Source organism: Podarcis liolepis, assembly GCF_965112155.1.
Source record: "Podarcis liolepis genome assembly, chromosome: 5".
NCBI lineage: Eukaryota > Metazoa > Chordata > Lepidosauria > Squamata > Lacertidae > Podarcis > Podarcis liolepis.
Window position 1 is genome coordinate 79,253,088 of NC_139556.1, and position 26,700 is coordinate 79,279,787.

General features: G+C 42.9%; 2 protein-coding genes across 2 annotated transcripts; one reads left to right on the forward strand and one right to left on the reverse strand.

The window, feature by feature from the left end:
• Window positions 1-308: 308 nt before the first annotated feature.
• On the reverse strand, window positions 309-4,108 carry SERP1 (stress associated endoplasmic reticulum protein 1). The gene is made up of 3 exons (XM_083505164.1): window positions 3,974-4,108; window positions 3,517-3,592; window positions 309-1,684 (listed from the first exon to the last, which is right to left on the reverse strand). The coding sequence occupies exons 1-3, from the start codon at window positions 4,055-4,057 to the stop codon at window positions 1,644-1,646; spliced, it is 201 nt and encodes a 66-aa protein (XP_083361290.1). The 5' UTR covers window positions 4,058-4,108; the 3' UTR covers window positions 309-1,643.
• Window positions 4,109-4,345: 237 nt separating this feature from the next.
• Window positions 4,346-25,454, forward strand: EIF2A (eukaryotic translation initiation factor 2A). Its single transcript, XM_083505162.1, has 14 exons — window positions 4,346-4,578; window positions 8,293-8,362; window positions 8,790-8,864; window positions 9,926-10,044; window positions 11,854-11,953; window positions 12,426-12,508; window positions 14,091-14,164; window positions 14,305-14,449; window positions 15,846-15,962; window positions 17,182-17,750; window positions 22,225-22,335; window positions 22,543-22,671; window positions 23,796-23,861; window positions 25,067-25,454. The coding sequence occupies exons 1-14, from the start codon at window positions 4,551-4,553 to the stop codon at window positions 25,130-25,132; spliced, it is 1,752 nt and encodes a 583-aa protein (XP_083361288.1). The 5' UTR covers window positions 4,346-4,550; the 3' UTR covers window positions 25,133-25,454.
• The last annotated feature ends 1,246 nt before the right edge of the window (window positions 25,455-26,700 follow it).

The window sequence follows — 26,700 nt, forward strand, 5'->3', positions numbered from 1 at the left end:
AACTTAAATCGTCGGTACTCAAGGGTAGAATCTGAAGGACCTGTTCGATTCACACTAAGCCTGCTCTTCCCCCAGTGACACTCACCTTTGACAGCTGTGCCAACAATGTTGAGTCAACATCAGCAAAACCTTGATGCTGACATTATATCACTAGCATGGGCTATGCAGAAAATCCTAGAGGGCTCAAAAGTTGTCATAAATTGAGCATGGTGCTGTGCCCTTAATATAACCGTTTTCCCGTAAGAATCGCAGGGTTATTATTACCTAAATAAAGACTTAAGTTAAGGACTTAAAGAAATTAACGCACCTCAGATTTTAAAGTAATTTATTGGAAATAGTTCTTAGATTACAAACAAGCATTTCTCATTTACAGAATGTGCTGACAGCTAATGGTAAGAAATGTAGCCTTCCAGTCACCTGCCCATCAGCAATGCAACCCTGCAAAATTACAGAGTAATTTACCTAGTTAACTTTCCCCTCACGTAGCCCTTTAAGTAGTTTATTTGTGGTCCAATTACCTGTTTGTGAAGGCATTCCCTGGAAGAGTGCCCAGCCTTGTATTTACCTCACTATGTTCTGCAACAAGATGGATACTTCTGTTGTGTCTACTAGCCTGTGAAAATACAACCCACTTACTCTTACATTGTTTTGATTTCTATGAAATGAAAATGCTGTAGGATTCTTTTAAAAAAAGATTTAAGTCACAGCAATATAAAACTCTGGATTGGTTAACTTATTCAGCTGAACTGGGGAACTATTCAGGATGCAGGCATGTTAGTGCTCTTTGGGTGGGCTATCAAGAACATTATAGTATCGTGGAACAAGTCAGCATGTGATGTTTTACACTTAAGTTTCAGTTGCTCCCAAGAGGATTAACCACCCCAAAGAAAGGAATGATGACATGAGAAACATTGACACTCAAGTACAGCATAACAACAATTAAGCATTTTGTAAAACTTCTGGTGCTTTTTAAGACTGAAGAGGTTTGTTCATTTATGTATATGGTCAATTAAACCATTGGTTTTAACTACATTGTTTTATTAAAACAATATTCCAAGAAGCATAGGGTAAGATCTTCTATCAGAACAATTTGAGACTTATTAAGTTGCCACATGCTAAGGTCAAGCTAAGCTACCACATACAGATGTTCTTTTTAGATAAGCAAAAACCACAGCACACATCCATTGACCGAGTTGCTTGAGTGTGTTTTGAACTAGTCATACAATCACTGTTTGATAAGCTTAACTTCTCCATTTTAAATAAAACAACTTCCATTTATACAGAAGAAACATAAGAAAGATCGGTGTTTACATATAATGCAGTCACTAAGTATCTACACTGCTTACACTTTAATATACTAACATAAAGCATGGGTTTGATTCACAGAATAAGTAGGTCCACGATTGTAAGTTAACAATAACTCTTTATTGCTTTATACATGTGGTGCTTTTTCAAGGCACTGTGGCATGGACTAAAAAACTTGGAATGACTTGTGAAGGAACCTGGAATGACATATGGTCAACATGGAAAGTTCTTCAGAAGCAAGACGACAGCTAATTTAAATTCCAAGTTATCAAACATCAGGAATGAGAGTTCATAGTTCACAGGAGAAATATAACAATCTTGTTTAAGGATCAGCTCCTTCACATGCCCATTCTGATACTCTGAATAATCTGGAAGATAGCTGCAAAAGGAAACAGGTTTAGATGTTGCTATGTTAGAATATATCAAATGACGCACATTTTAAAGAGTTATGTACATTGGCATTGTATTATACACCAAGTAAAACAGATTTCAGAAAACCTTTGAACAAGTTCCACTTGATTTTACTAAGCTGTGTAAGACAGAACATTTTACTACTCCCAATTTTATATAAGTATCTTCCAAGAAAGCCACATTAGAAAGACCAAGTGAAGTGTGAAACTATACCATATGGCACAAAATTTTGCCTGTTTTCTCAGCTGAAATCAACCTATTTTAATTAGCAGTTTTGATTTCAGCAATATGACTTCCCACTCAGTCCTACACATAATAACTCAGAAGTGAACTGATCCATGTACAGTAGTACATACTCTCAGGTAAGTGTGGCTAGGAAGGCTGTTTTAAAAGAAAGCAATGGTTGACAATGTAAATCTTCCTGTTTTCAGCATAGTGTATAAAATTGCTATTGGCAGCACATTTGTAACCTATTAGTTTAGATCACTGCTTGCTACCTCAACAACTAAGTAGCCACAATAAGGGGTATAAGCATGACATTTAAAAACAGCTATGAACCCACAATAAAATACCAGTCTCCTCCATTTGTGAAGTAGGCAAAGTTCATGTGAATAAAGCCCCTCATTTAAGTAATAATAACTATTACTCTCCTTATCTTATTTGTAACCATCAACACAACTCCTAAGGATATAAAAAATGGAGCCGATAAGCTTATAGAAGTAGGTGAACCATCACATATTATTAACAGTGTTCCCTGACGGTGTTCAGGAAATCTGTTTTGCATACCCTTTCTTTCTTTTTGTGAAGCTCTGTCCTGAGCCACCTGGTGTACCGGAAAAATTACCTTACTTGCAATTTAGCTATTTAAATGGGTAAGTCTCAAATACCAACTTCCAAAAGGCCAGCTATATTAGTCTGCTGTGCAAACCTGAACACAGGTATATTAGACAGACAATACCACTGGGATTTGTGGGTCACTTCTGGGAAAACAAACTTAAAAGACAGCATTGAGAAACTAAAATTCTAAGGATGCCTTTATCTTTTGCAAGTCCTTATTGCTACAGATGTACATAAAGATCAGTGGGGGTTATTCAGAAAAAGTGGGCAAATATCACTAGCCCAATCAAGTTAGGCAACATGTGTGTATGTGTAGAGGGATTCCAATATATTGTCTAGTAATTTTAAGCAGGTTTTTTTAAAACACAAACCAGCATAGCTATGATGAAAAAGTACCAATGTGAGAACCTAAGAGCTAAATTGGTAACTCCCGGTAACTGAATAAGGTCCAATGGTAGAGTTGCCCATATGGCAGAGTTGCCCATATGGCACTCAACGCCAGCAGCAGCCATAGGGGTCCACCTTGCCCAGCAAATCCGCTACACCTCTCCAGATGTTTCGGAACACCTGCTCCCCATCTCACCACTTGCGAGAAGCAGTGCTGCCCCCCTTTTAGGCAAAAACACCTTCCACCACTCAAAAAGAAAAAGCCTCTTCTAAGAGAACAGTTTCCTTCTCCCTGATCACGTCTTGGCAAATATAACCAACAATTTGAGGACCACAAACTGCTGGACACCCGAGAAGCACAGGGGAACATCTGTGGGAAGCAAACAAGTGTCACCGCCATCCAAAAAAACTTCTTGAGAGGAAAGCAGCTTGTTTACCTTTGCTAACCCAAGACCTTTCAGGCGGGAAGGGGTTCCCCACCTGAAAACCAACCCCCACCCCACTAAAAAAAAATCCAATTCCCTTGATGGAGATGGTGGACAAGGGGCCCGATCCCGCCCAGCTGCCAGCGCTTACCCGATCCGCACACCACGAAGATGAACAAGGCCAGCAGCCAGGGCCCCACCGACGCCTTCTCTTCGGGGGCGTTTCTCTGTGGGAAGAGCCAGCGCGTCAGGACGGCTCGGGTGAGGAAGAAGAAGAGGAGGAAGAAGGAAGAGGAGGAGGAGGGGGGGTTCTTTCGGGGGCAGCCGTCCCTCAGCGGCCGGGGGAAGGGAGGCCACAACCCCCCCCCAGTCTCCCCCCATCCTCCTCTTCCTCCTCAGCCCCTCAGGAACCGGTTAAAGGCGAAGCCCCCCCCCCTCCCACACAGCCTCCCATCTTCCTCGCGCGTTTCCCCCTTCAGAGGCTGCTTCCCGCGCGAGGGGCAAACCGGCAGGGGGAGACGGGCCCCTGCCCTCCCCGGTCGCAGGAGGGCGCTGAGGGGAAAGGGGAGAAGAGGCTTCCGAGGCCTCCTCCGCGAAGGAGCCCCTACCGAGGTCTTGGCCACGTTCCCGCGCTGCGTGATGTTCTTGCTGTGCTTCTCGTTGGCCATCCGGATCCGCTGCTTCGCCACCATCTTGGCCGCCGCCGAAGCTGCTGCTGCCTGACAGACAGACGCCGCGACTGAGCTGTGGCCGCGCTGCTTGTGTGAGGAAGAGGATGAAGCGCGCGAGGGGAGGGCAGCGTGAAGGGAAGGGAGGGGGGAAGAGACTGAACCGCCTGACGCGCTCCCTCCGGCCGAGCCGCCGCGTAAGCAGCAAACTGCCCCTCGCGCAGGCCCCGCCCTCCGGAAGCGGGGAGGCGGAGCCGCCGCCGCCAACCCGGAAGCGACCGCCTCTCCCCTCAGGTTTTTCTCTTCTTCGTTTCGCCGTCTAACGCTAAAGGTGGCCGGCAGAAATGGGCGGTGGCCGCGTGACGTGGGAAACTCTCCGCCCCGCCCCTCTCTAGAGGTTGCTACACGTCACCCCGGAAAAAGGCGTCCGCTCTTGAGCTGGCGGAGGAGAGACGTGTACTGTCCTGAGCCGTGACCCCCGCGACCCGGAAGGAGAAAAGGTTGGGCCTGGCTCAAGATGGCGCCACCCACGCCGCTTCTGGCAGGTGGGTTGAGGCGGGCGAATCCATAAGTTGCCTGTTTTTTTAACAAATCTTTTTTATATTTTTCGATGTAGCGCCGCGTGCATTATGGCGGGTGCTCTGGGGCGCTGCGTGTTGTCCCCGTGTCCGTTTCAGCTGCATCCTCGTGCCGGAGTTGCGCGAGGGAAGTCCTGCGCGTCGCGCAGGGCGATCCTAAAGGTCTCCCGGGGAAGCGCCGTTCCTCAGTAGCGGAGCGCATTCATACTCAAGCGGGCGGCTGCTGCTCCTTGAGGAATAGGCAGGCGGGGCAAGACTTCGGGACGGAAGTCCAGGGCCCCCCTAAGCTAAGCAGAAAGAGCGCGCAAGACTCCCAAGGCGACAGCGCTAGCTTACTGCACTTTGAAGCAAGTTAAGCATGACACGTTGTCAGCTAAAGGAATTTGTGTGTCTCCCCCCCGCCCCCCTAAAATCGTTGTCCAGAGCCGTGAGAGTCCCTAACTTCATCACTGAAGACAGTAACTGAGCTTGATGGACTAATGGCATGGCTTGGTCTAAAGCAGATTCTTATTAATTTACCGTATTTTTCGCCCCATAGGACGCACCGGCCCATAGGACGCATCGAGTTTTTTGGGGGGGAAATAAAGGGGGAAAAAATTCCCCCCCCAGGCGCTTGTGGGGCCGGCAGCGGGGAGAAGCGCTCTTCTCCCCGCAGCCCGCCTTCAGATCAGGTCCGGGGACAGCGAGGAGACGCGCTGCACCTCCCAGCTGTCCCCGGAGCTTGCGGGGCAGGCAGCGGGGAGAAGCGCTCTTCTCCCCGCCGCCCACCTTCAGATCAGGTCCGGGGAGAGCGGGAAGTTGCGCTGCGCCTTCCCACTGTCCCCGGAGCTTGCGGGGCTGGCAGCAGGGTCTCCCCGCCGTCAGCCTCCAAACCACTGCGGGATGGCGGCGTTCCGCCTCCCTCTGTCCCCCGACCCTGTGGGGCTGGCGCTGGGGCTCTCCTGAAGCCTGGAGAGCGAGAGGGGTCGGTGCGCACCGACCCCTCTCACACTCCAGGCTTCAGTGAAAGCCTGCATTCGCCCCATAGGACATTTCCCCTTCATTTTTGGAGGGGAAAAAGTGCGTCCTATAGGGTGAAAAATACGGTACTTAGATGCAAAGACCTAAAAAGCTTATTGGGGCTTCTTCAAATGCAAGCGTGTATGAGTTCTATCGCCTTACTCGGAGGTAAAGGGCAAGGCACCCAGTGTGGCTTCCTCCTACTCAGTATTCCTAGGATCACACTCTTAGATGTTTTACCTGGGACTGAGGGCCACTGAGTTTAATAGGGCTTCTCTACCAACGAGTAAAGCTGCAGTCTTATCCATTTAGTCTGTGGAGCAAATCCTAAGCGATTTTTCTAATGAGGAAATATGCATAGGATCAGGCTTTACAGCAATGATATGGACAGTTGCACTTGCTTATGTGCATGCACACGCAAAATACACCCCCCATCTCCCTTTTGAATCTCATCTGTGGATGTCAGTTTCAGACTCTATTGCCTCTCCTAAGTTAGAAGGGCCATAGCTCAGTGATTGAGCAACTGCATTGCATGCAGAAAGTCCCATGTTCAGTCACTGGCATTTGCATGAAGGACTAGGAGAGACTCCTTCCTGAAACCCTAGAGCAGGGGTCTGCAACCCGCGGCTCCGGAGCCGCATGTGGCTCTTTTACACCTTTGCCACGGCTCCGGGGTGGATACTAGCGAGGGGAGGAGGCGCATTGTGCGCCCCGACACTCCCCACTGTGGCGGGCGCTGTACTGGCTGTGACGTCGCATGGGGGCGGTGCATGCGTTAGTCACGCACCGTCCGGACGTCACCTTCCCGCCCGCTGTCAGATCGCGGCTCCGGAGATATATTTGTTTTAAATGTCGCAGTGGTTTTGCGGCTCCCAGGTTTTTTTCCCTTCGGAAACGGGTCCAAGTGGCTCTTTTTGTCTTAAAGGTTGCAGACCCCTGCCCTAGAGAGCTGGCAGTTAAGTACAGTACTGAGTTAGATGGACCAATAGCTGACTCGGCAAAAGGTAGTTTCTTATGTTTCTATGTAGAAGTGGGTTCAACAATGCAGTAATTGCGCTATTGGGATTCAGTATTTGATGTAAAAATTCCCAGTAGATAACATTTTTAAGTCATTAATGTGACCTGATCTCAAAATTATTATATTTAAGCCTAGAGTATCTGAAAGCAACATAGGACAGAGTTCCTATACTTTTTATAATTTTAATGATTTTGGAGGGTAATGTATGTCATGCCATAAGCCTGCAAGAGGTGAGAAACTTTGTGCCTTCTTAAACTACAAAATTAAAGGTGCGGGAGCCCTATGTGTCATACTGTGGTTGCCAGGTTACAACTGAGACAGGTTTTGAAAGTTAGGCTGAAGGAGATAGTGCCATCTTTGCAATTTTTTTCTGTCCCAATTTTCTATTGAGTTCTTTATTTGCAGTTCCCCCTTCTTTTTTATAGCAAGCAGAACTCATAAGTTTTAAAGGAAAACGTAGGTGCTCTGGTGATAGGGTTCAGCTTGTATTATATAGGGTAGTACTCCTTTTGAAAAATCAGGCATGTAGTCTTGGGGTACTCCTGGACCCAGCTTTGTTCATGTCTAGACAGGCGGTGGCAGCTGTGGGGGGTGGGGGTGCTTTTTACCAAGCTTACATTGGTGTGGCAAGTGCACGCATTTCTAGGAAGCTCAGACCTGCTTTAGTTATGTATATAATGAGTAATTACAGCAAAGTCAATGGGCTAGTTTGCACATAACACTAAACTATGGTTCATTAAACCATAGCTTAGTGTTATATATGGACCCTGCTCATCAGCTTAACTATGCCTTGATTGCGGACAACAAATCATAATCTGAAGCCATGCTTCGCTGTTGGCTTACAAATCTTGGTTTGTTTTAACTATGGCTTGGAGATGTGTATTTGTTTGATGACCTACTCCGGTTGCTCACCCAAAGAACCAGTAGCAAATGAGACAAGAGCAGCATGAAACAATTTTTGGAGAAATTTTTATTTGTATGATCATTTGTGTGAGAACTTGTGGTTAACCTGCGGTTTGTTAAATAAAACATGGCTTGGTATTGTGTCAACCAGGCTTATGTGAGACCGCCTCTGAAAAATCTCTGGAAACTTCATCTGGTCCAGAATGCAACAGTAAGGTTATTGATAGGTGCCCATCCCAGTGAATGTGTGACTGCCATTTATTTATATTCAATCAACAATTCTAATTCTCAGTATAAACTTGGCCATTCCCCTGCAAAGATACAAGTATTCAAGCCTCAAACTTTGACTGTATTCAGACAGTCATTTTTCTGCTTAATAGGCCTAGATATGTGTGAAACACTTCCCTATGCTCACAGCGACTTCACTTATTCCTTTCTAGCATGAATAATCAAATCAGGAAGCCTCTTATTTCACCATCATTTCCCTTTTGTCCAAACTAGGAAACTGGCTACCAACTTCAGAAAAAGCACAGTTTGAAGTTGAGTTTATGACTGTTGCTTGTTCTGAAGCTGCCAAACTATAAAGCTGATTCAGATGAAGTGGGAAATTGTTATTTGAAGGCTTGAGGAGCAAAGGGGCACCTACTAATATTAATATTTCAGCTTATTAATGTGAGGTATGATCATTAAAATAGGCTTTTGTTATGTAAACATTGAGTGCTAATTCTATTAGTGTGAAATAAATGCTTTTTTTTTGCTAGTGCGAGGATCTGAAGGACTCTATATGGTGAATGGGCCTCCTCTTTTCACAGAGAATACAGCATTTCAAAGGTACTTCACTTTTCTCTATTGTTAAGTGCTATTTTTAATTGGAATTTTATTTATTTATTGAAAGCATTTCTAAAACATTGTAAGCAAAAGCATAACACAAAGACAATAAAACAGTGTCATAAAAACAAAGATACAACATAGAAAACAGTGAAACAGTATAAAAACAAAAAATCAGTAATAATAGGATCCAATGTTATGAGTCAGACAGCCTGCTCAAGGAGATCTCTTTACGAGGTGGTGGCAACTGATGCTTCACATAAATGATCAAAACTATATCTAATTGATTAAATTCAGATGTTAATAACAAGTAAGAATTGGTATACTTATATACTGCTAGGGATATTTATCGAACACAGTCTATTAATATTTTTCTATGCATTTTGTGTCATATACTTTAATTGTGATAGAAATGTATTTGTTTTTCCAGGGAGTCTGGGAAAAACAGCAAAGTTTTTGCTTTCAGCAAGGATGGTTCCCTTTTTGCTTGGTGCAATGGAGAACAGTCAGTATAACTCCTTCTTTTTTAAACATTTGTTAAGAAGTTTGGGGGCCTATATTAAATTGTGCAAAGTGTGTTAAAAAATTGCTTGAGGAAGGAAAATTGCTACAAATACATGTATTTGTAGGTATGTTCATTCAAAACCAAACTCAGTCAGTTCTCAATTGGACTTCCAAGAAGAGTGGACAGGATTAAAGCTTTACCAACACATACAATTCTGTCCAATTTATGCATTGCTTTCCAGATGGTAGGATTAGATTGGTAGAATTGACAGCCTAAAATGCTTGAATCATGGATGCAGTTGGGCAGGCTTAGCTTACTGAAATGCATTGACCTAAGCATGTGTAGGATTGTAGTTTCTGAAACTGAATATCCTCCCCTTTCCATTTTGAATTAGTACATTTCCAGAGATGTTAGTTCTGTTTTGTCGTTCTTGGAGTATTGTATTGCACATGTGTGCCATTCTCAGCAGTTTAGATATCACTTAACATATAGCAGATGGGACTGTTACTGTTTAACCTGAGGCCAGCTCCCCAATCTTACTTTGTGCCAATTGGGACGAAGTAGTGTGTGAATAGGCCAAAAATAGAAAGGTTCTCTTATCACAGTCATTTGCAATGTGACTCTTGCATGACTTCAGTCTCAAGGGCATGGTAGTGAAACGTGTGCACACGAGTCTTTGAAGGTTTGGAGTTTGGTGGTTACACACTGAGGAAACTTAAGCAGCAGGCAACCTGCAGCCCTCAGCCTAATATGTGATTGTCTGGGAGGGAACAAAATGGTGGAAAGAGGTGGCAGAGAGAGAAGGGTTTCCCTATCTACCTTTGGCCTTGGATCTGCCTGTTGCTGTCATACTATTGCTAAATTACCCACCAAAGGAATGCAACCTTGATAGGAAAAAAAATTATATTAGTGAAATATTGAACAGTATGGTAAGTGGAAATATAGTTCTATATTCTATTAAGTGGTTCAAAAGAAAGCAAATTTGGCACTGAACAAATAAAGCCTGCTATAAATTAACCACCCTAATCAAGCTTTGTTGAAGTTACCTCTTTTGCTTCCAGAGTAAACATCGTGAATGTCACCAGCCATGAGGTGCTGCGTTCTTTTGATCAGCCAAAGACAGTTTGCCTTGAATTCTCTCCAAAGAGCAATGTCCTGGTAACATGGCAGCCCTACACAAGTGAGTACTTCAGGTGTCTGCTCCAGCTTCCTTCAGTGTACACATGGCTGCAGTCGTGCATGTTGTAAACATTGGAAGGTTCATAAATACGGCAACCTTTTGTATGCTAGGATTGTAAGAATACAGAAGAAAAATCAAAAAGCTTCCTTCTGAAGTGTCATAGTAATAAGTTGTGTATGGTACCTTTGACTTTCCTTTTTCCAATTTCCCATTGCTATGCCCTTCAATATGGACTGCAAGCTCTTCAGGAGAGGGACTTGCATTTTCTTCCTTAGGATCCCCCCTCCCCACCACTTATTCTCTGTTGTTAGTGTCAGCCAGCCTTCCCCAATCTTGTGCCCATCAGAGGCTTTTGACTCCAGCTCCCATTAGTTGTAGCTAGCATAGCCAATGAGGGCTTATATATTTGTAAAATTTATTACCTGCTTTTCACCAGAGGCAGGTTGCAACAATTATAAAATAGATAAGAATCACTACTATAAAAAATGCAATTTTAAAATAGATAAAAATCACTTCATTTTTGAAGCACATAAAACCATTGTGCACGGTGATAAGAGCTGTAGCCTAGAGCAGCAGGTTAGGGAAGGCTACAGTAAGTTAATAATAATAATGGAAAGAATCATACTGATGGAAAGCACCAAAAAGTCATTATGTCTGATTCATCATCCAACACAGTTCAAGGCCTTCCAGACATGCCCCCAACTAAAACCAGTGCATACTCAATTAGATGTCATGCTATTTTCTTTCTCTAAAGGCAGGAGTGAGTGTGTGTCTGTGTCTGTATGTGTTTGGGGAGGGAGTTAGGGGTTTAGATCAGAGCCATAGCACAGGGAATGGATTAAAACACACCCTGCAGTTTTTTCTGCTTAAATTCTCCCCCTAAAACTGCTGTTAGCTGTGAGGTAGGGGAAGAGAGATATTGCTTGTCTACCCACCCCAGACAGTGGTTTCTAGTGACAGGGGTTCGGGTAGGCAGAGAGCAAGCATCTAAACCAGAGAATGGGTTAAAAAAAAATCATCCAGCACTGCAGCAGCCCTGATTCCATTTCCCCTGTGGCTGCTCTTAGGTAAAAGGAAATGGCATTGGCAGATCTGCAGTTGAATCTCCCATGTCGCATCTCGTTTGGCCCGCAAATGGAGAGTAAATGTATTACTGTCTGGCACAACTAGTTCCAGATGAACTCAAGCAAAGAATAGAGTGACTCTTGCCAAAAAAATGCATCTACAAAGGATTTTGACATCAGAGGGTAAATTTATCTGATAGGATAAGCCCGGGCTTTTGCTGACCCTCTAAGATTAGACCCTGTTTTATGTGATTGAATCTTCTGAATATCTGTTGTAATCCCTTTTTACATACTTTTATGTGTTTCTATATTGCTCTTTTACTGGTTTTAGGTTGTCTTTTTGTTTTAAAGTTTTAACTAGGTATTTTTTTAGACTTCACACTACTTTTGAACCATTTATGAACTATTAAGAGGTTTATAAAGGATTTTAAATAAACTTGCATATTGCATCTCTAAAGAGTGTCAGGGACTGAGAATTTTTATTTCGGAAAAAACCTGTTGTGTCTAGGTTTGTTTAAGAAGGAAAATATTTTTTCACACTTACAGATACGGGGTCCGTGAAAGCAAATGCTAAAGAAAACATCCTGTTTTCTTGTCCTTGTGTGCTAGCCTCTGGTATAGCATTCCCTATAAGGCATTAACAAAACGCATCAACAGAACCCATGGTCAGGATGTTGTAGATTAGGGAAGGAGATCTAGTGCTTATTTTGAAGGTCACCACTGCAATATATGTTGTTTGTTGTAGCTTCTAAAGATGGAGGAGCAGGAGTGCCCAACCTTCAACTTTTTGATGTGAATACTGGAAAGTTCTTAAAATCGTTCATCCAGAAAAAGATGCAGAACTGGTAAGTAGCATTCAGGATAATTTATTATTCACAAAAGCGACTTGAAAACTTTTGTACTTGAAGTTGCAGTATCTGGTTTTGTTCTGCAGTTCATAACATGGTATATTTCATTTCAAGCAACCCTGTAGATGGTGAGCAATATTTGACATCACAGAAGAAGACTTCTACTCATGCAGTAGGACTTCCCCCAACACAAATCTGCTCCAAAAGGACCCCTAAACTCCCAGAGCAGATTTTTGGGGCATGTAGGGGGTTGCAGAGTAAAGAGAGGAAGTATGCGCTTCACTGCACAAGGGACATCTGTTCTGTTGGTGAGGCGATATCAGCCTGTCTTAGCAGACCAGAATGAAAGCAGTGGGATAATTGAAAAATAGCACCAGTAACCATTTCAATACTTTTTTCCTAATTGAATAATTCTTAAACATTTTCAAACCACGTTTCTAAATCACTTGCCCCCCTCTCTAACCATTAGGTGCCCTTGCTGGTCAGATGATGAAAGCATATGCGCCAGGAGTGTTAACAATGAACTGCACTTCTTTGAAAACAACAACTTCAGTATGCAAGCCCTTTCTTGTTCTCTAGATAAGCTTTCCCTTTTAGTTTGCCTTTATTTCTCTTGTGTTTTGAGCGCCTGCATTTATCACAGTTGACCCATTCTGGGGAACCATAGCGTTTATTGAGGGCCTTGATACAGTTCTGACGCTCCCTTCTATAGTACAAAATCCACATTGGCCTAATACCTAAGGAATATTTGAATGGATGAAAATCAGAAATAGTTCTGAAAAATGTTTTTAGAAAGTGGTCCTTACAGAGGGGGCAGCAATGCCAGGTAGGTCTGTGAATTAATTGCTCCTGTGGTTCAGCCAGAGATGCATGGAAGATAATGAGAGACAAACTCTTAAGAGAGCAACCTTGTGTAAGTTCACTCGGAAGTAAGTCCCACTGTGGTCAATGGAACTTTCTCCAAGGCAAGTGTAAATGGTTGCTACTTGAATGTGGTGATGGAGGCAGATATGAGGTTGAGTAGCAACAACATCACACTGGCAGTGCAGACACACCCATTCACATTGAGGGCAAATGAGTCCTGGTAAGCCGCAGCCAAACCTGGGCTCCAGGTGGACAGTCTTGCACAGGTAACTTTTCTGAACCTGTTGCAGATGCTCTAACTAATCATGAGCAGTGCCTTACACTTGGAATTTGCCAAGGCATCAGCAGTTGGGACTCATGACCAATGCCTAGTTTAAGCATTAAGGGAGGAAGCTGCTTGCCCTTTGGGAAATGTAATGGTGTTTGGAGGCAGACTCTCAGATACATAAAAGAGATAGGAGCACTTGATTCAAAAGTGTGAAGACAGCCTGAAGCAAAGTAGCTAACTTACTCAAGAAAAGCCCAAGGACCAAGCTCTCTCATAGGGGAACCTTTTGCAGGGATGCGTACCAGAGATGGGCAAGGGCCAGAGGCAAAAAGTGTGTGATACTTTTGTACAGGCTGCATTCCAGCCATGCAAAAGTCAGAAGTTTCTACTCGCACCCACACATTGCTGCATCCTCCATACAGGCAAGCAGGAGATTATTACACATTTCATGGTATTTTACATCAATACAAGGATGGTACAGAGTAGGTCTGGTGAGGGGTATGGTGTTGGGGGATTTCTGAGAGCCTGGCAGAGGCCTGGAGGGCCATATGCAATTCTTAGGTCTAAGGTTCCTCACCTCTACTCAAGAACATAGCTAAGAGAAGAGGTTGGACCACACTTAAGCTGAGGAGCTGCTTTGAGCTGTGCCTGAATGCATGTATAAACTTACTTTTTGAACGCACCCCTTAAAATATAGACAGTTTAGCTGAAAAAGCTTTAAGAGTTGTAGAAAATGTGGTTTGTTGCTCCGATAGATAGATAGATAGATAGATAGATAGATAGATAGATAGATAGATGATAGATAGATGTGCATCATGCTGTGAGAATATATAGCTTTAGTGTAAACCAATTTTGAAGGGGTTATTCTACTACATAAAGAAGACCTTTACCATTTTGTGTGTGTTTGCTTTTTACTTGCCACTAGCATAGGCTCATCAGCAGCACAATCTAACAATTATTTAGGTAACTTTTATTAACCTGAGTAAAATTATGATTTTGCAGGTACAATTGCAAATAAACTTCATTTGCAAAAAGTCACCGATTTTGTGATATCGCCAGGGGATCAGCCAACTAAGGTGCCTCCTTTTGATTTTTATTTCTTCGACCATTTTAATTTCGTAGGAATCCTGAAAAGGTTTATGAATTATTCCGCTTCTGTCTTTTGTGCTGCTCTTAAGAATTGTATTACCAAGCTGATTAAATGTTATTGACACAGGTTGCTGTCTATGTTCCTGGAAGCAAAGGAGCTCCATCTTTCGTAAGGCTCTATCAGTACCCAAACTTTGGAGGCCCGCAATCTGCATTGGCCAACAAGAGTTTCTTTAAAGCTGATAAGGTGACGATGCTGTGGAATAGTAAAGGTATAAGAAATTTCAAATTTCCCCTGTCTTTATCTGTCAAGAAGTGAATGTATTGATTCTCTGTGTTCTTCTGTGTAGGTAACTAGTGCAAGTGTTTTGTAATTCTAAGTGCTAATTGCAGTTTTCTTCTATGACATTTAAACTATACTTGCAGCTACTCTTCCAGACCAGTCCCATCCCCTGTAACTCCCAGCATGCAGCAGTCATAGGCACCCTTCTTTGGGAGTACAATCAGACTTGCTTCTGAGTAACAGGCATTACTCAAAAGCCATTGAGACAGACTAAACTGACAAACAACATGAATTGTGCAAATCTTCCATTCATTCTAAATGGAGCTTCTATTCAGGTTCCAGATATATTGCCTGTCTTTAAAAACGTCACAAGGGATACTGTAATAGATGGATGCTTGTGATTCTTTGAGCGGTAATGCAGTCTTCGAAGCTTTGCCAAGAAAATACAACTTCATGGCACATTTTATAGTTCTCCAACAGTATCACATTAATGTGCAGAGTGCCTTTTGCACATGCAAAGGAATCTTTTGCTTTGTTTCTGTGAGTTAACTCCAGTCCTTGCACGCTAGGGTTGCTGGTATTCCAGTGAGTTGTATATAGTACAATTTTACCTTGGGTTACATACGCTTCAGGTTACATACACTTCAGGTTACAGACTCCGCTAACCCAGAAATAGTACCTCGGGTTAAGAACTATGCTTCAGGATGAGAACAGAAATCGTGCAGCGACGGCGCAGTGACAGCGGGAGGCCCCATTAGCTAAAGTGGTGCTTCAGATTAAGAACAGTTTCAGGTTAAGAACGGACCTCCGGAACGAATTAAGTACTTAACCCGAGGTACCACTGTATACTGGTCAGGAAGCAAACACGTTGGGTGGAGGTGGGTTGTGGCATTACTATAGCAAGCACAGTGGCCATAAACGGTCTTTGGGACGTTTATATAAACTCGGTGCGAATACAGCTCTGATGGCTGATCTGTGCACCGTGGCACATGAGCTCTCTTTCAAAAACAAATTAGGCAGATTTGTAAGTTGGATTTATCTTGCTAAATGATGATTCTTCAGCTATGGTGGAACAGTCCTTTGCTGCAGCAAGTAAAGCAGAAAATGGTACCAGGCTGCTGGTTTTCCCACAGTCTGTACAAATTGGTCAGTGAGAAGAAGGGGGTTCAACATGTAAGAACCTCAGAGCCCTGCTGGATCTGTCTCCCCAGCATCCTGTCTTCCACAGTGCCTGCAAGAAACTGTTGCTCTCTCTGTTGTTGTTCCACCGCCAGCAGCTGCTGCCCCTGCCATGCATTCCAGTTTCATTTTATTGAACCTTAAATTAATATCATTGGGTAGTTTGCTTTCTGAAACATTTAATTATTGTTTTTATGTCCAAATAGCTACTGCTGTGCTTGTAATTGCTAGTACAGAAGTTGATAAAACGGGAGCTTCATATTACGGGGAACAAAATCTGCATTACATCGCAACGAATGGGGAAAGTGCTGTCGTACAACTACGTAAGTGACTCTCCTAGTAATTGTATAATGAACTGAAAAATCGTCCTCCATATATGCTAAAAGATCTGTAATGTTCTTTGGAAATAAACTTCAGTCTCCTGTGTTTGCTCTAATGACCAACCTTGTACAGATTAAATTCCTTTGGACTGTTTTCGTTTTGACTTTTGCTATCTGAAGTTCTATTCATTCAGAAGAAGTGAGGAAGTGCGGATTATAGAGAGGAGATGGGGACAGGATGGAGCGCCTAATTCCGTTAAGGAGCCCCTGATTCTTGAATTGGGAAAAGAAAGTGGTTAAAACTAGGACTCCAAATCAGTTTTAAAGCCCCAACCCCCAATTGTTGAATTGCTTTTAATCTGTCGCACTTATTATAATTCAACGTATGTATAGATTACAAAGCTTAAACAGATCATCCATCTTGAGCACGTGATAGTTGGGGCGTGACAACTTAAGTAAGAAAGGGGTACCTGTTCATTTTAAGAAAGTAAAGCCCTCTTAACAGTGTCTGGACCAATTGCAATACTTTCAAATACCCCGATATCCAGAGTGTTTACTACTAATGAGACTACTCTTTAAATCTGTAAAACATGTAGACCGTTTTAACCAATTAAGGTTTTTAATTGCAATGAGTTAACTAAACAAAGGAAAATGTGCAGCCCTTGTGGAATAGCCTTTCAGGGCTAATCCTGCTGAAAGAAACTTGGGCAGTGTTCTGGCCACTGAATATGGAGGTGTTTCTCTCATCACGTGGCCAGGCTACTCGCTGGCTGCTGCTCCTCAGTAGTGGCAGGAGAGATGCGGTTATCCGGCTGTGGTTGAATAATGACAGTCTAATGTAGGCCTGAGTAACTTATATACTTCCAAGCCTACTGTAGCACAGCAGGCATACAGTGTGGTGTCTAGATGCTTGACAATCCACACACAAATACACACCTTCAGTGTGTGTGTGTGTGCACTCACACATGCAATCCGAAAGAGGCAGCAAAAAAAAGATTATTGAATCACTCTGCTAAGGAACAATAAGGCTGTTTTCAGCTTCACAGGTTACAAGTTGTGGTGGCCTGTTCTAGTATCTTGCAGTTTTAAGGAGGCTAACGTTATACCTATGCTTGTTAAGAGAAACTAACATGACTTGTAACTGTTCTTCAAAATCAATTCCTTCTTCAGGCACATGTAGATAACAGTTTTAAAAAAATTCAACTGTTTCCTTTTTCTCTAGCAAAAAATGGTCCTATTTATGATGCAACCTGGAGCCCCAATTCCACAGAGTTTTGTGTTGTCTATGGTTTTATGCCTGCCAAGGCTACAATCTTCAATCTGAAATGCGACCCCGTGTTTGACTTTGGAACCGGCCCACACAATGCTGCCTACTACAGCCCTCAAGGACACATCTTAGTCTTAGCTGGATTTGGGAATCTCAATGGGCAACTGGACGTTTGGGACGTTAAAAACTACAAACTCATTTCCAAACCACAGGCCTCGGATTCCACGTACTTTGCCTGGTGCCCTGATGGGGAACATATTGTAACAGCTACATGTTCTCCAAGGCTGCGGGTTGGGAATGGGTACAAGATCTGGCATTACACAGGCCCTGTCCTATACAAGTATGAAGTCCAGCAGAACGCAGAACTTTGGCAAGTTGCCTGGCAACCCTTTTTGGATGGCGTCTTTCCAGCGAAGGCGGTAACGTATGCTGTTCCGAGCAAAGCGCCGAACGACGAGCCCAAGGCTGCCCAAGCTTACAGGCCCCCAGCTCTGAGAAACAAACCTGTGACTAGCTCTAAACTTGTAAGTAACTGCTGCCTCTTTTGTAAAATGTCTTGCTGAAAAATGTCTTCCCAGCTCTGGGAAAGGGTAGGGGGCACGATATCCTTTGTTCTTCCGCTTCAACTGGTAATTAGCACTATTGAAGGCCATTTAACTAGGACTTTGCAAATGCCAAGATTGGATTCCCCTACCCACTTGCCCCACCCAACTATAATCATGTATTGTTTATAAAAGCCGCTGAGGTACACATAATATAGGAAAGGTATATGTAAGCACTGGTTTGCACAAGTGTTTTTCTGCTGTCAGATCAGTACATGGTTGTTTTTTTCAGTCTGTGGGAGTAAAGGCAGGGTAATCTTAAATACTCATTTCTTTTCAAACAGGCTGTGCAATAGAAGTACAGTAACTTCTTCCCCCAACTTTATTTTTAATATAAAGGCCTTCAGTCACCTAAAAAAGTGGCACATTAAAACGTTATAATTTTAACATATAGTTCATATTTCCAAAACAAATAAATATATTTCTGTGAAAATGCTCCTGTTTTTGAATAAATTTTGGCTCTTTTGGGCAAATCAGGCTGTAAACCTTCATAAAGTAAACCAACTACTATTGTAGGAGGCCTTGCTGGCACATCACCAGGATAGACACTTGGTATAGCTCAACAATGGCAGAGAAGTTTCAAACCATGCAGCCTTTTTATTTTTAAAAGAATGAATATGGTTGGGATTTAATCCCACAAATTCATTACCAGATGCTTTGAATTTGTTGGTACATTATCTGCAGCACTTCCTCTGAATTCTTCTTTACCAGTTCCTCATCCCTGTAATCATAGAATTGTAAGAGTTGGAAGGGACCTCAAAGGTCATCTAGTTGAATCCCCTGCAATATAGGAATCTCAGCTAAAGCATCCCTGACAGGTGGCCATCCATGCTGTGCTTAAAAACCTGCAATGAAGCAGAGTCCACAATCTCCCGAGGGAGTCCCTTCCATTGTTGATCAGCTCTTACCATCAGAAAGTTCTTCCTGATCTTTGGTCAGAATTTCTTTTCTTGTAACTTGAAGCCATTGGTTCGTGTCCTGCCCTCCGGAGCGGAAGAAAACAAGCTTGCTCCATCATTCGTCCTGCCTATTACTGCATCATGGGAGCCTATTCCATGATCAAGCAGTATCCCTGTTGTGTTGCAGGGAAAGAGGGGCTCACAGGGGATGCCATTTGCACAAGGAGATTCTGGTAATTGGCCTCCCTTTCCCATGAGGATTAAACAGTTATGACCATATCCCTGATGGGTTCTGACACTAATGGGGGTTTATTAAGCAAGCATCCCGTGGATTGCTCACATCTCAATAGTGGAGAAGGGGAAAGCACCTCCCAACAACATTTTAAAGACTTGAGATGACAGAGCGAAAGGAAAGTTAAAGAAAAGTGGCAGTAACTAAGCTTGATGGCAAATTAGGTTTTATCCTTTTATAGTAGTACGAAGAATTAATTCCTCAGGGCTTACTTCTGAACAGATTGTTAGCAGTCACTAAAAATATTATACAAGAGCAGTACTATTCACTACGGTGAAATATCATTTTCTTCCTAACATAATAACCTCTCAAAACTTGTTTGGGACATGCATGCAAATGGGTACCATGTATACAGCCTGCAGGGCTTTCCCACAGCTGCCAGCATGCAGAGTTCTGGCTTTGACTCCAGAGTCCTTCATTCATTTGTTGGATTCTTGCCTCTCTGGAAGATGTTTAAGGCACTGATAGCCTACCAGAATATGAGAACCCTAGGTTACGACGTCAAAGATACCATGGAGCTAGTATAAATGGGAAACTATAATGTCATGCAAGAACACAGACTCAAAGGCACGATACATTTCAAGCAGAATCTGATTTGCAGTAACTGAATCGCAGTAGCCATCTAAATAATAATATGGTGCGCTTTTCTTTTTTTTATCTGTTTGGGTACTGCCGATAGCTCTTATCTCTCTAGCCCAGCTGCATCCTCAGTTATAGGGCTGAAGCTCAGCTGTTAGAGCATGAGACTTTTAATCTCAGGGTCGTGGGTTCAAGCCCAATGTTGGGCTAAAGATTCCTGCATTTCAGAGGGTTGGAGTAGATTGCCCTTGTGGCCTCATCCAGCTCTGCAATTCTATGATTCTGTGATTTACGAATTTAACGCTTCCTGTGTCAGTTCACATACAGAGTCACTACTATGCCTTCATCTCAAATGTAAGGTCTTGTCGCTTTTCCTGCCCAGGCATTACGGGTTTTCCCCCCCTACATTTATTTGCGCAAAATGACCCTTGGGTATTTTTTCCCTTCCTTGCTTTTCATGTGAGGTGCCAATGCATTCCTTAACCGCAGTTGAGATAGGAGAGGAGAATTTGTTCCAGGAAGGTAGTCCCATAGTTCTTCATCTCCTAGCTATAAGGAATGGGAAACCTATATTAATCTGCTTTTGCCTTTTATGTAGAGAGTCATTAATCTCCTATTTTCCTTTTTCAGTATTCAAAAACAGGTTTGAGAACATAGCTCTTTACTTCCTCTTTCTTATTTTCTTTTTGAAAGAGCGTAACCTGAGTCTACCAGCACTGAAAGGAGTGTTGGTTTCTCCCACACTGCTGGTCATTGCAAGTGACTTATTTCTTACTAACTTCATAAGCACAGTTAATAAGAGGTTTGTTACGAAAGAAGGCTGATGTAATCCTAATTGCATGTGATAGAGGAACAAAACTGGTCATTGAGAAACATATTAAGCTTCTTTGAATTTTTTAAGGTGTGTAGTTGGTTAAAGTTGCTCATAGCACAGTCTAATACAGGCATGTCCAACAGGTAGATTGTGATCTACTGGTAGATCGTGGGGACTTCCTGGTAGATCCCGGTAGATCTCTGGCCCCTCAGTGATCCCCTTCTCCCCCTTCCCAACGACAATGGGTAGATCACTGCCAGTTTTTTTATACTGTGAGTAGACTGCAGTACATTGGGAGTTGGACGTCCCTGGTAATACATGTTCACTCAGAATTAAGTTCATTGGGGGTCTTCCCATAGTTACGTGGGTGTTACTTAGGGGACTGCAGGCTAGGAATCAAGTAACATTAGGGGATTTAACCTACATGATATATTAAAAAATTAAGCTGCACAATGAAGAGGGGGAAAGCTCTTGTCTTTATTATTTTATGAAGGTTTAAAGGTGTACCTGAAATACCCGTAGTGCAGTTTTTAATCCCTCACTTGGTTACCACAGGCAAGTCTGGAATTCCCTCTAGGTGAGCAAGCAGGCTTGTGAAGGAGAAACCGAGCCCTCTCTTTCGCTTTTGCCAGCCGCTTGGATTCTGTACTGGTTGTGGAAGTAACGAAGCCCTTTCCTCGAAGGGCAGTGTGGAAACAGCAGGCTGGTAAAGAAGAGATTTGGCATCCTCTTCCTCCTTCCTGCAATTACTGCACTTACTGACTGCAGATTTTTATACCAGCCTCGGTTTTTTTACTCATAAGATGGTTGTCTCTTGCAAGCCAAAGATGACTGGTAAAAATGTTTGGATGGTTAGTAATAAGGCTGCAGTAGTGGAAATGAAACAAGCATCCCCTGAAACACAAAAGCAAAAACGAAGAGAACTGTTCCTCCCCTCCCCTCCCAGCTGTCTTTATTGAAATGGATGCTTCAAATGTTTTCACTTCCCATGCACAGAAGCAACACTTGCGCAATAAATTCTGTGGAATCCTTGTGCATAATATAGATTGAGAATGACCAGCTGGTTGTCTATAGGCCACGGGTGGCCCATAAAAGGATTGATCTGTCCCTTGGCAAGCCGACCAACTTTTTAATCAAGATGGAATTTTTAAAAATTGGACATATAAGGAATAATTGCTTTCAAAATGTGTGTGTGTGTGAGAGAGAGAGGGGGGGGGACAGAGAGAGAGAGAGAGAGAGAGAGAGAGGAAACAGATAGAATGACAGACATTTCACACTTCAGTGTTGTCTCTCTCTGTTACATGTCATTCTCATCCACAAAAGTTGCTTTCTGTGACATAAGCTCACCTCCAGCCCCTTAACAGCTTTATAGTGGATAGAATTATCCTGGGAGTACCCAGGATACTTTGTGAACCCTGAAACAGATAATCATAATTGAGTAATGCACACGCACAGACACTGTAATAAGTGACAATCTACATGGGTTTCACACAATTTCTTAACATGGAATCGAGTCCTCTTGTGTAGGGCTGAGATGGAGAACATGAGACCCTCCAGATGTTGGGACTACAACTCCCATCATAATTGGTGACGTTGGCTATGGCTGATGGGAGTTGGAGTTTGACCACATCTGGTAGGGCCACAGGTTTCCCATCCCTAGTGTAGGGGTTGTGTAGTTGTGGCATTGCTATAAGACATGTGGCGTAAGTGAACATAAAAAACAACACCACAAGCCCCTCTTATCAGGCAGCAGATAATTATGTGTGGGTTTTCTTATGGTAATTTTGTCCCCCCCCCCTTGCTTTCTCTTAGCATGAGGATGAACCACCGCAGAACATGAGATCCAAAAATGGCGATAAACCTTTATCTAAAACAGCACTCAAAAATCAAAGGAAGCACGAGGCAAAGAAAGTTGCCAAACAGGTATAGCTGCTGCTTCAGTTCTCTTGAGCAAACTGTTGCATTCACATTTTCTAAACCTGCTTACCTATACCCTGAACAGAGCCAAAACGTGCTGAATTCCAACATTCTGGGGAGCTTAACATGTATACCATTCGTGTAAATGTGCCACGGGGTTGTATACAAAAGACATTGTTCCAGATGTTGATTTAATTTGTTGTTTTTTTACAGGAGGCCAGAGCTGAAGGGAGCCAGGAAGTTACTCCGGCCTCACCAGTACAGAATGCATCGCAGAATGCGACTCCCTCCATAACATCAGGAGATCCTGAGGTTGATAAGAAGATAAAGAACCTGAAGAAGGTGGGGAGCTTTTCTAATGAAGAAGCTTGTCTGTTCTGGCAAAAGGTCTTCTCTCCAACCCCAAACCCCAGTACCTGACAGCTGTCACTTCTCTCACCATCTAACTTTTTTATTATTATTATTATTATTATTATTATTATTATTATTATTATTATTATTATTTTAGTATAATGCAAAGGTGCACAATAAGGGTTATTAGGTACAGAGCCAATGTTCCCCAAGGCAGCCAAAGTCCTCCAGTCTCTTCCCTATTGTATCAGAAATAGCGTGGCAGCTGCTAGACAGGCTAGATGAGATGTCCTGTGAGTGCCAAAAGTAGGGAAAATGCAGCAGACACATATGCAAGTATTATTAGTATTTTTTTAAAAAAAGGATGGGAACCTGTAAAGTTGAGAGCAGTAGTGCAGAGGGGTGATCAGCTCTTCCTTGCTGTCCCCCCCCCCCAAAAAAATCAAAATGGTCTGCCAGCTCCTCTTCTTTCTGAAGCAGAAAAGTTATAGGATGGGAAGCATCTGGAAGAGCAATTTTAAGTGAGGATAGGCACAATGTTCTTATCTAGATATGCTCTCTGATCTTGCAATAAACCAGGCACAGGCAAACTCGGCCTTCCAGATGTTTTGGGACTGCAGCTCCCATCATCCCTGACCACTGGTCCTGTTAGCTAGGGATGCTGGGAGTTGTAGTCCCAAAACATCTGGAGGGCCGAGTTTGCCTATGCCTGCAATAAACTAATGTGGCACAAAATCCTTTACATTCAGCAGCCACCACTCCAGGGTGAAGAGCAGCAATCTATATGACGGCTATTGCTCTCAATAGAGTTCTTGAACCTACCATTATCTCCTTTAGGTAAGCAAGAAATCAATGTGTATTGTAATCACTCAGCTGCCCGCTTGCCAATCTGTGGTTTGGGCTGCACAGCTCAGGCTCTCTCTGTGCTGTTTACACTTTTCCGCAGGGAAAAATATATTTCAAAGGAGCATGGAGGCATCCATGACCTTGAAGACAATGCTTAGGGAACAGTAAAGGGCACTTCCTCTCTCTCCTCCCCCCCCCCCAAAAAAAATTCTTACAGCATAAATATTCAAATGTTGTCTTAAAACGTGTTCTTTTTTTCACCACCACAGAAAATAAAAGCAATTGAACAGCTGAAGGATCAGGCTGCTACAGGCAAACAGCTAGAGAAAAACCAGGTATGCCTATTCATAGATTATTCTGTTATTAGGGATGGCTTGTACAGCACGTTAAAAGTACTAAAATGTACAATCAGTACATTGTAAATGTAAAAAAGCACTATTCTGTTTTCTTCTGAAAACAATAAAAAGTTGCCAGAACCGAGATTCGATTTCTGTTTTTTCTTGCAATCGAAACAAAGGCTCTGAACTTATTTGAATGCGCTCCTGTTAAAGTTGCAATGGGGGACTAAAGACAGAAGTCATGACCTAGAACCTCTTGAATGCAGGGGACTCTCCTTCCCACACATGGCAGGCAGACGTCTTGAAATGAATAGTGTTTGTAAGCACATGAGATGAACCCTGCTAGATTGGACCAAAGCACCATCTATCCTATGTATGGGAACCCTCAGGCCCTCCAGATGTTGCTGGACTACAACTTGGGGCCACCACTGAAGGGGAGAAATCAAAGGGGGCCATCCCTTTGGGGGTGGAACGAAGGGGTGGGCCAGCCCCTTGTGCTATAATTACTGTTCTAACGGGGATGGGGTTTTAACTTGAGTGGGCGCTGTTTATTTTGTTGGGTGTGGTGGTTTAAAATTGTTTTTAAATATTCTATGTTAATTTGTATTTTGCATTTGTGGGCTTGGGTATTGGTTAGGGGCCTTTGTTGGGGAGTGCATTTTTTTTCTCTTAGCTTGTATACATTAGTATAGTTAATAGTTTAAATAATTTTCGTTACGTATTTTGTGCTTTTTGTGTTGTACCTTTAAGTTGTGATCTGCCCTGAGACCTAAGGGTTTAGGGCGGTATACAAATTTAATAAATAGCAACAACAATTCCCATCGCGCCAGCAAGCATGGTCAGGGGCCAGGGATGATGTCAGTTGTGGTTAGAGGGCCCAAGAGTCCTCACACCTGTTCTAGCCCAACAGCCTGTTTTTAATTAGTGGCCAGAGAGATGCTTCCAGGAAGCTCATTGGCAGGCCATGAAAGTAAGTTTTCTAACCCAGTTCCTGTGGAGTCCTAAAGCATCTAAACATGGACGTTCCGTTTGGCTGCTGCGACTGAGAGCCATTGATACCCACCAAGAATCTCCCATCTGGATTTAAGTTAAGAAATGGTTCTCAGAAATAGATAGCTTTTATCGAACATGACTGTTCTTTGTACTCAAGTTTAATTTTTCCTTTGCCTATGCTGATGGTGTCTTCTGTGTATATGTCCTAGCTGGAGAAAATTCAGAAAGAGGCTGCCCTCCTAAAGGAGCTGGAAGAGTTGGAGCTGGGTGTTTAGAAAGAAGACAAATGAAACTCACGGGTTCGTTCTGTAGAATCATTTAATAATAAAAGACTGGAAATGCTCATTTAAAAACACTATACACAGCTACATTTTTATTTCCTTGTCCCTAATATATGGATACATGTAAAATTTTTGAGCAGAAGTATTGTAAATCAAAATGAGGCAAATAACTTGCTGTGATTCCAAAATGGTATTACTGAACTAAATAAAGTACAGTGGGTCCCTCTATTTACTCTTTGGCCAGATACAATAGAAGTGACCCTTATGCAATAAGAAGACTGTAGAATATAATAAAAAGCATTTTCCATTTAATAAAGATTTTGGTGTTTTCTTTATAGGTCTTGCATGTTTCTAACCTGCTGTATTTCTGTTTCAGTGTGACTTTTTGTGGATTGAGACACATTTTCCTAGATACTGGGATTTCAATTTCTCTCTCATAGTACAAGAATGTCACAATTGAGAAAAGGGATTGAGTATAAAGGAGAAAGGACATGTCCCTCCTCTGAAATGGAGACAGGAGGGATTCATGAACTCCCTGATGAAAAGGGAGTAAGTTTTGCCTTCCTGGAAACCCCAGTTCCAAATCAATTAGAAGTAAATGTCTGAACTTATTAGTGTTTTCACGGTGTGCTAGAAGTGAAAGGAGGAATATTAGGTAACTGGTCAATATTCACAAGAGGATCCATCTGTTACACCCTTGTTGTTGTTGTTGTTGTTGTTGTTTAGTCGTGTCCAACTCTTCGTGACCCCATGGACCAGAGCACGCCAGGCACTCCTGTCTTCCACTGCCTCCCGCAGTTTGGTCAGACTCATGTTTGTAGCTTTGAGAACACTGTCCAACCATCTCGTCCTCTGTCGTCCCCTTCTCCTTGTGCCCTCAATCTTTCCCAACATCAGGGTCTTTTCCAGCGAGTCTTCTCTTCTCATGGGGTGGCCAAAGTATTGGAGCCTCAGCTTCACGATCTGTCCTTCCAGTGAGCACTCAGGGCTAATTTCCTTAAGAATGGATGCGTTTGATCTTCTTGCAGTCCATGGGACTCTCAAGAGTCTCCTCCAGCACCATAATTCAAAAGCATCAATTCTTCAGCGATCAGCCTTCTTTATGGTCCAGCTCTTTATGGTCCAGTTACACACTGACCTGGTGTCTAAATTAGGAAATGTCAGTGTAGATTAAATGGGGTGTGGGTGGGAATGATATGGAAAATAGCCTTTTCAGAATAGCTCCTTCCCTGCCCATATAACTATGCATTCCAGAGGGTTAGACTAGATAACCCTTGGAAGTGCCTTCCAACAGTACAATTCTATGATTCTGTGTTGTTATTAAATCAACCTATCCTCCCATTCTTCCACAATGGGAACAAGATGGCAGGCAACACCAGAAACACCAATAAAATCACAGTGAACTGTTAAAAAGTGGCTGGCTCCTTCTGCCTCAACTCCCTTTCTGTGTGGTCCATGATGCAATCATTTTAAATGCAGCTGAAAGAAACTTTCGAAGTAACCAAGTCGACCTAGAGCTAGAAAAAACCCTAGTGTACTTATGTCACATGGGATTTTCTTCC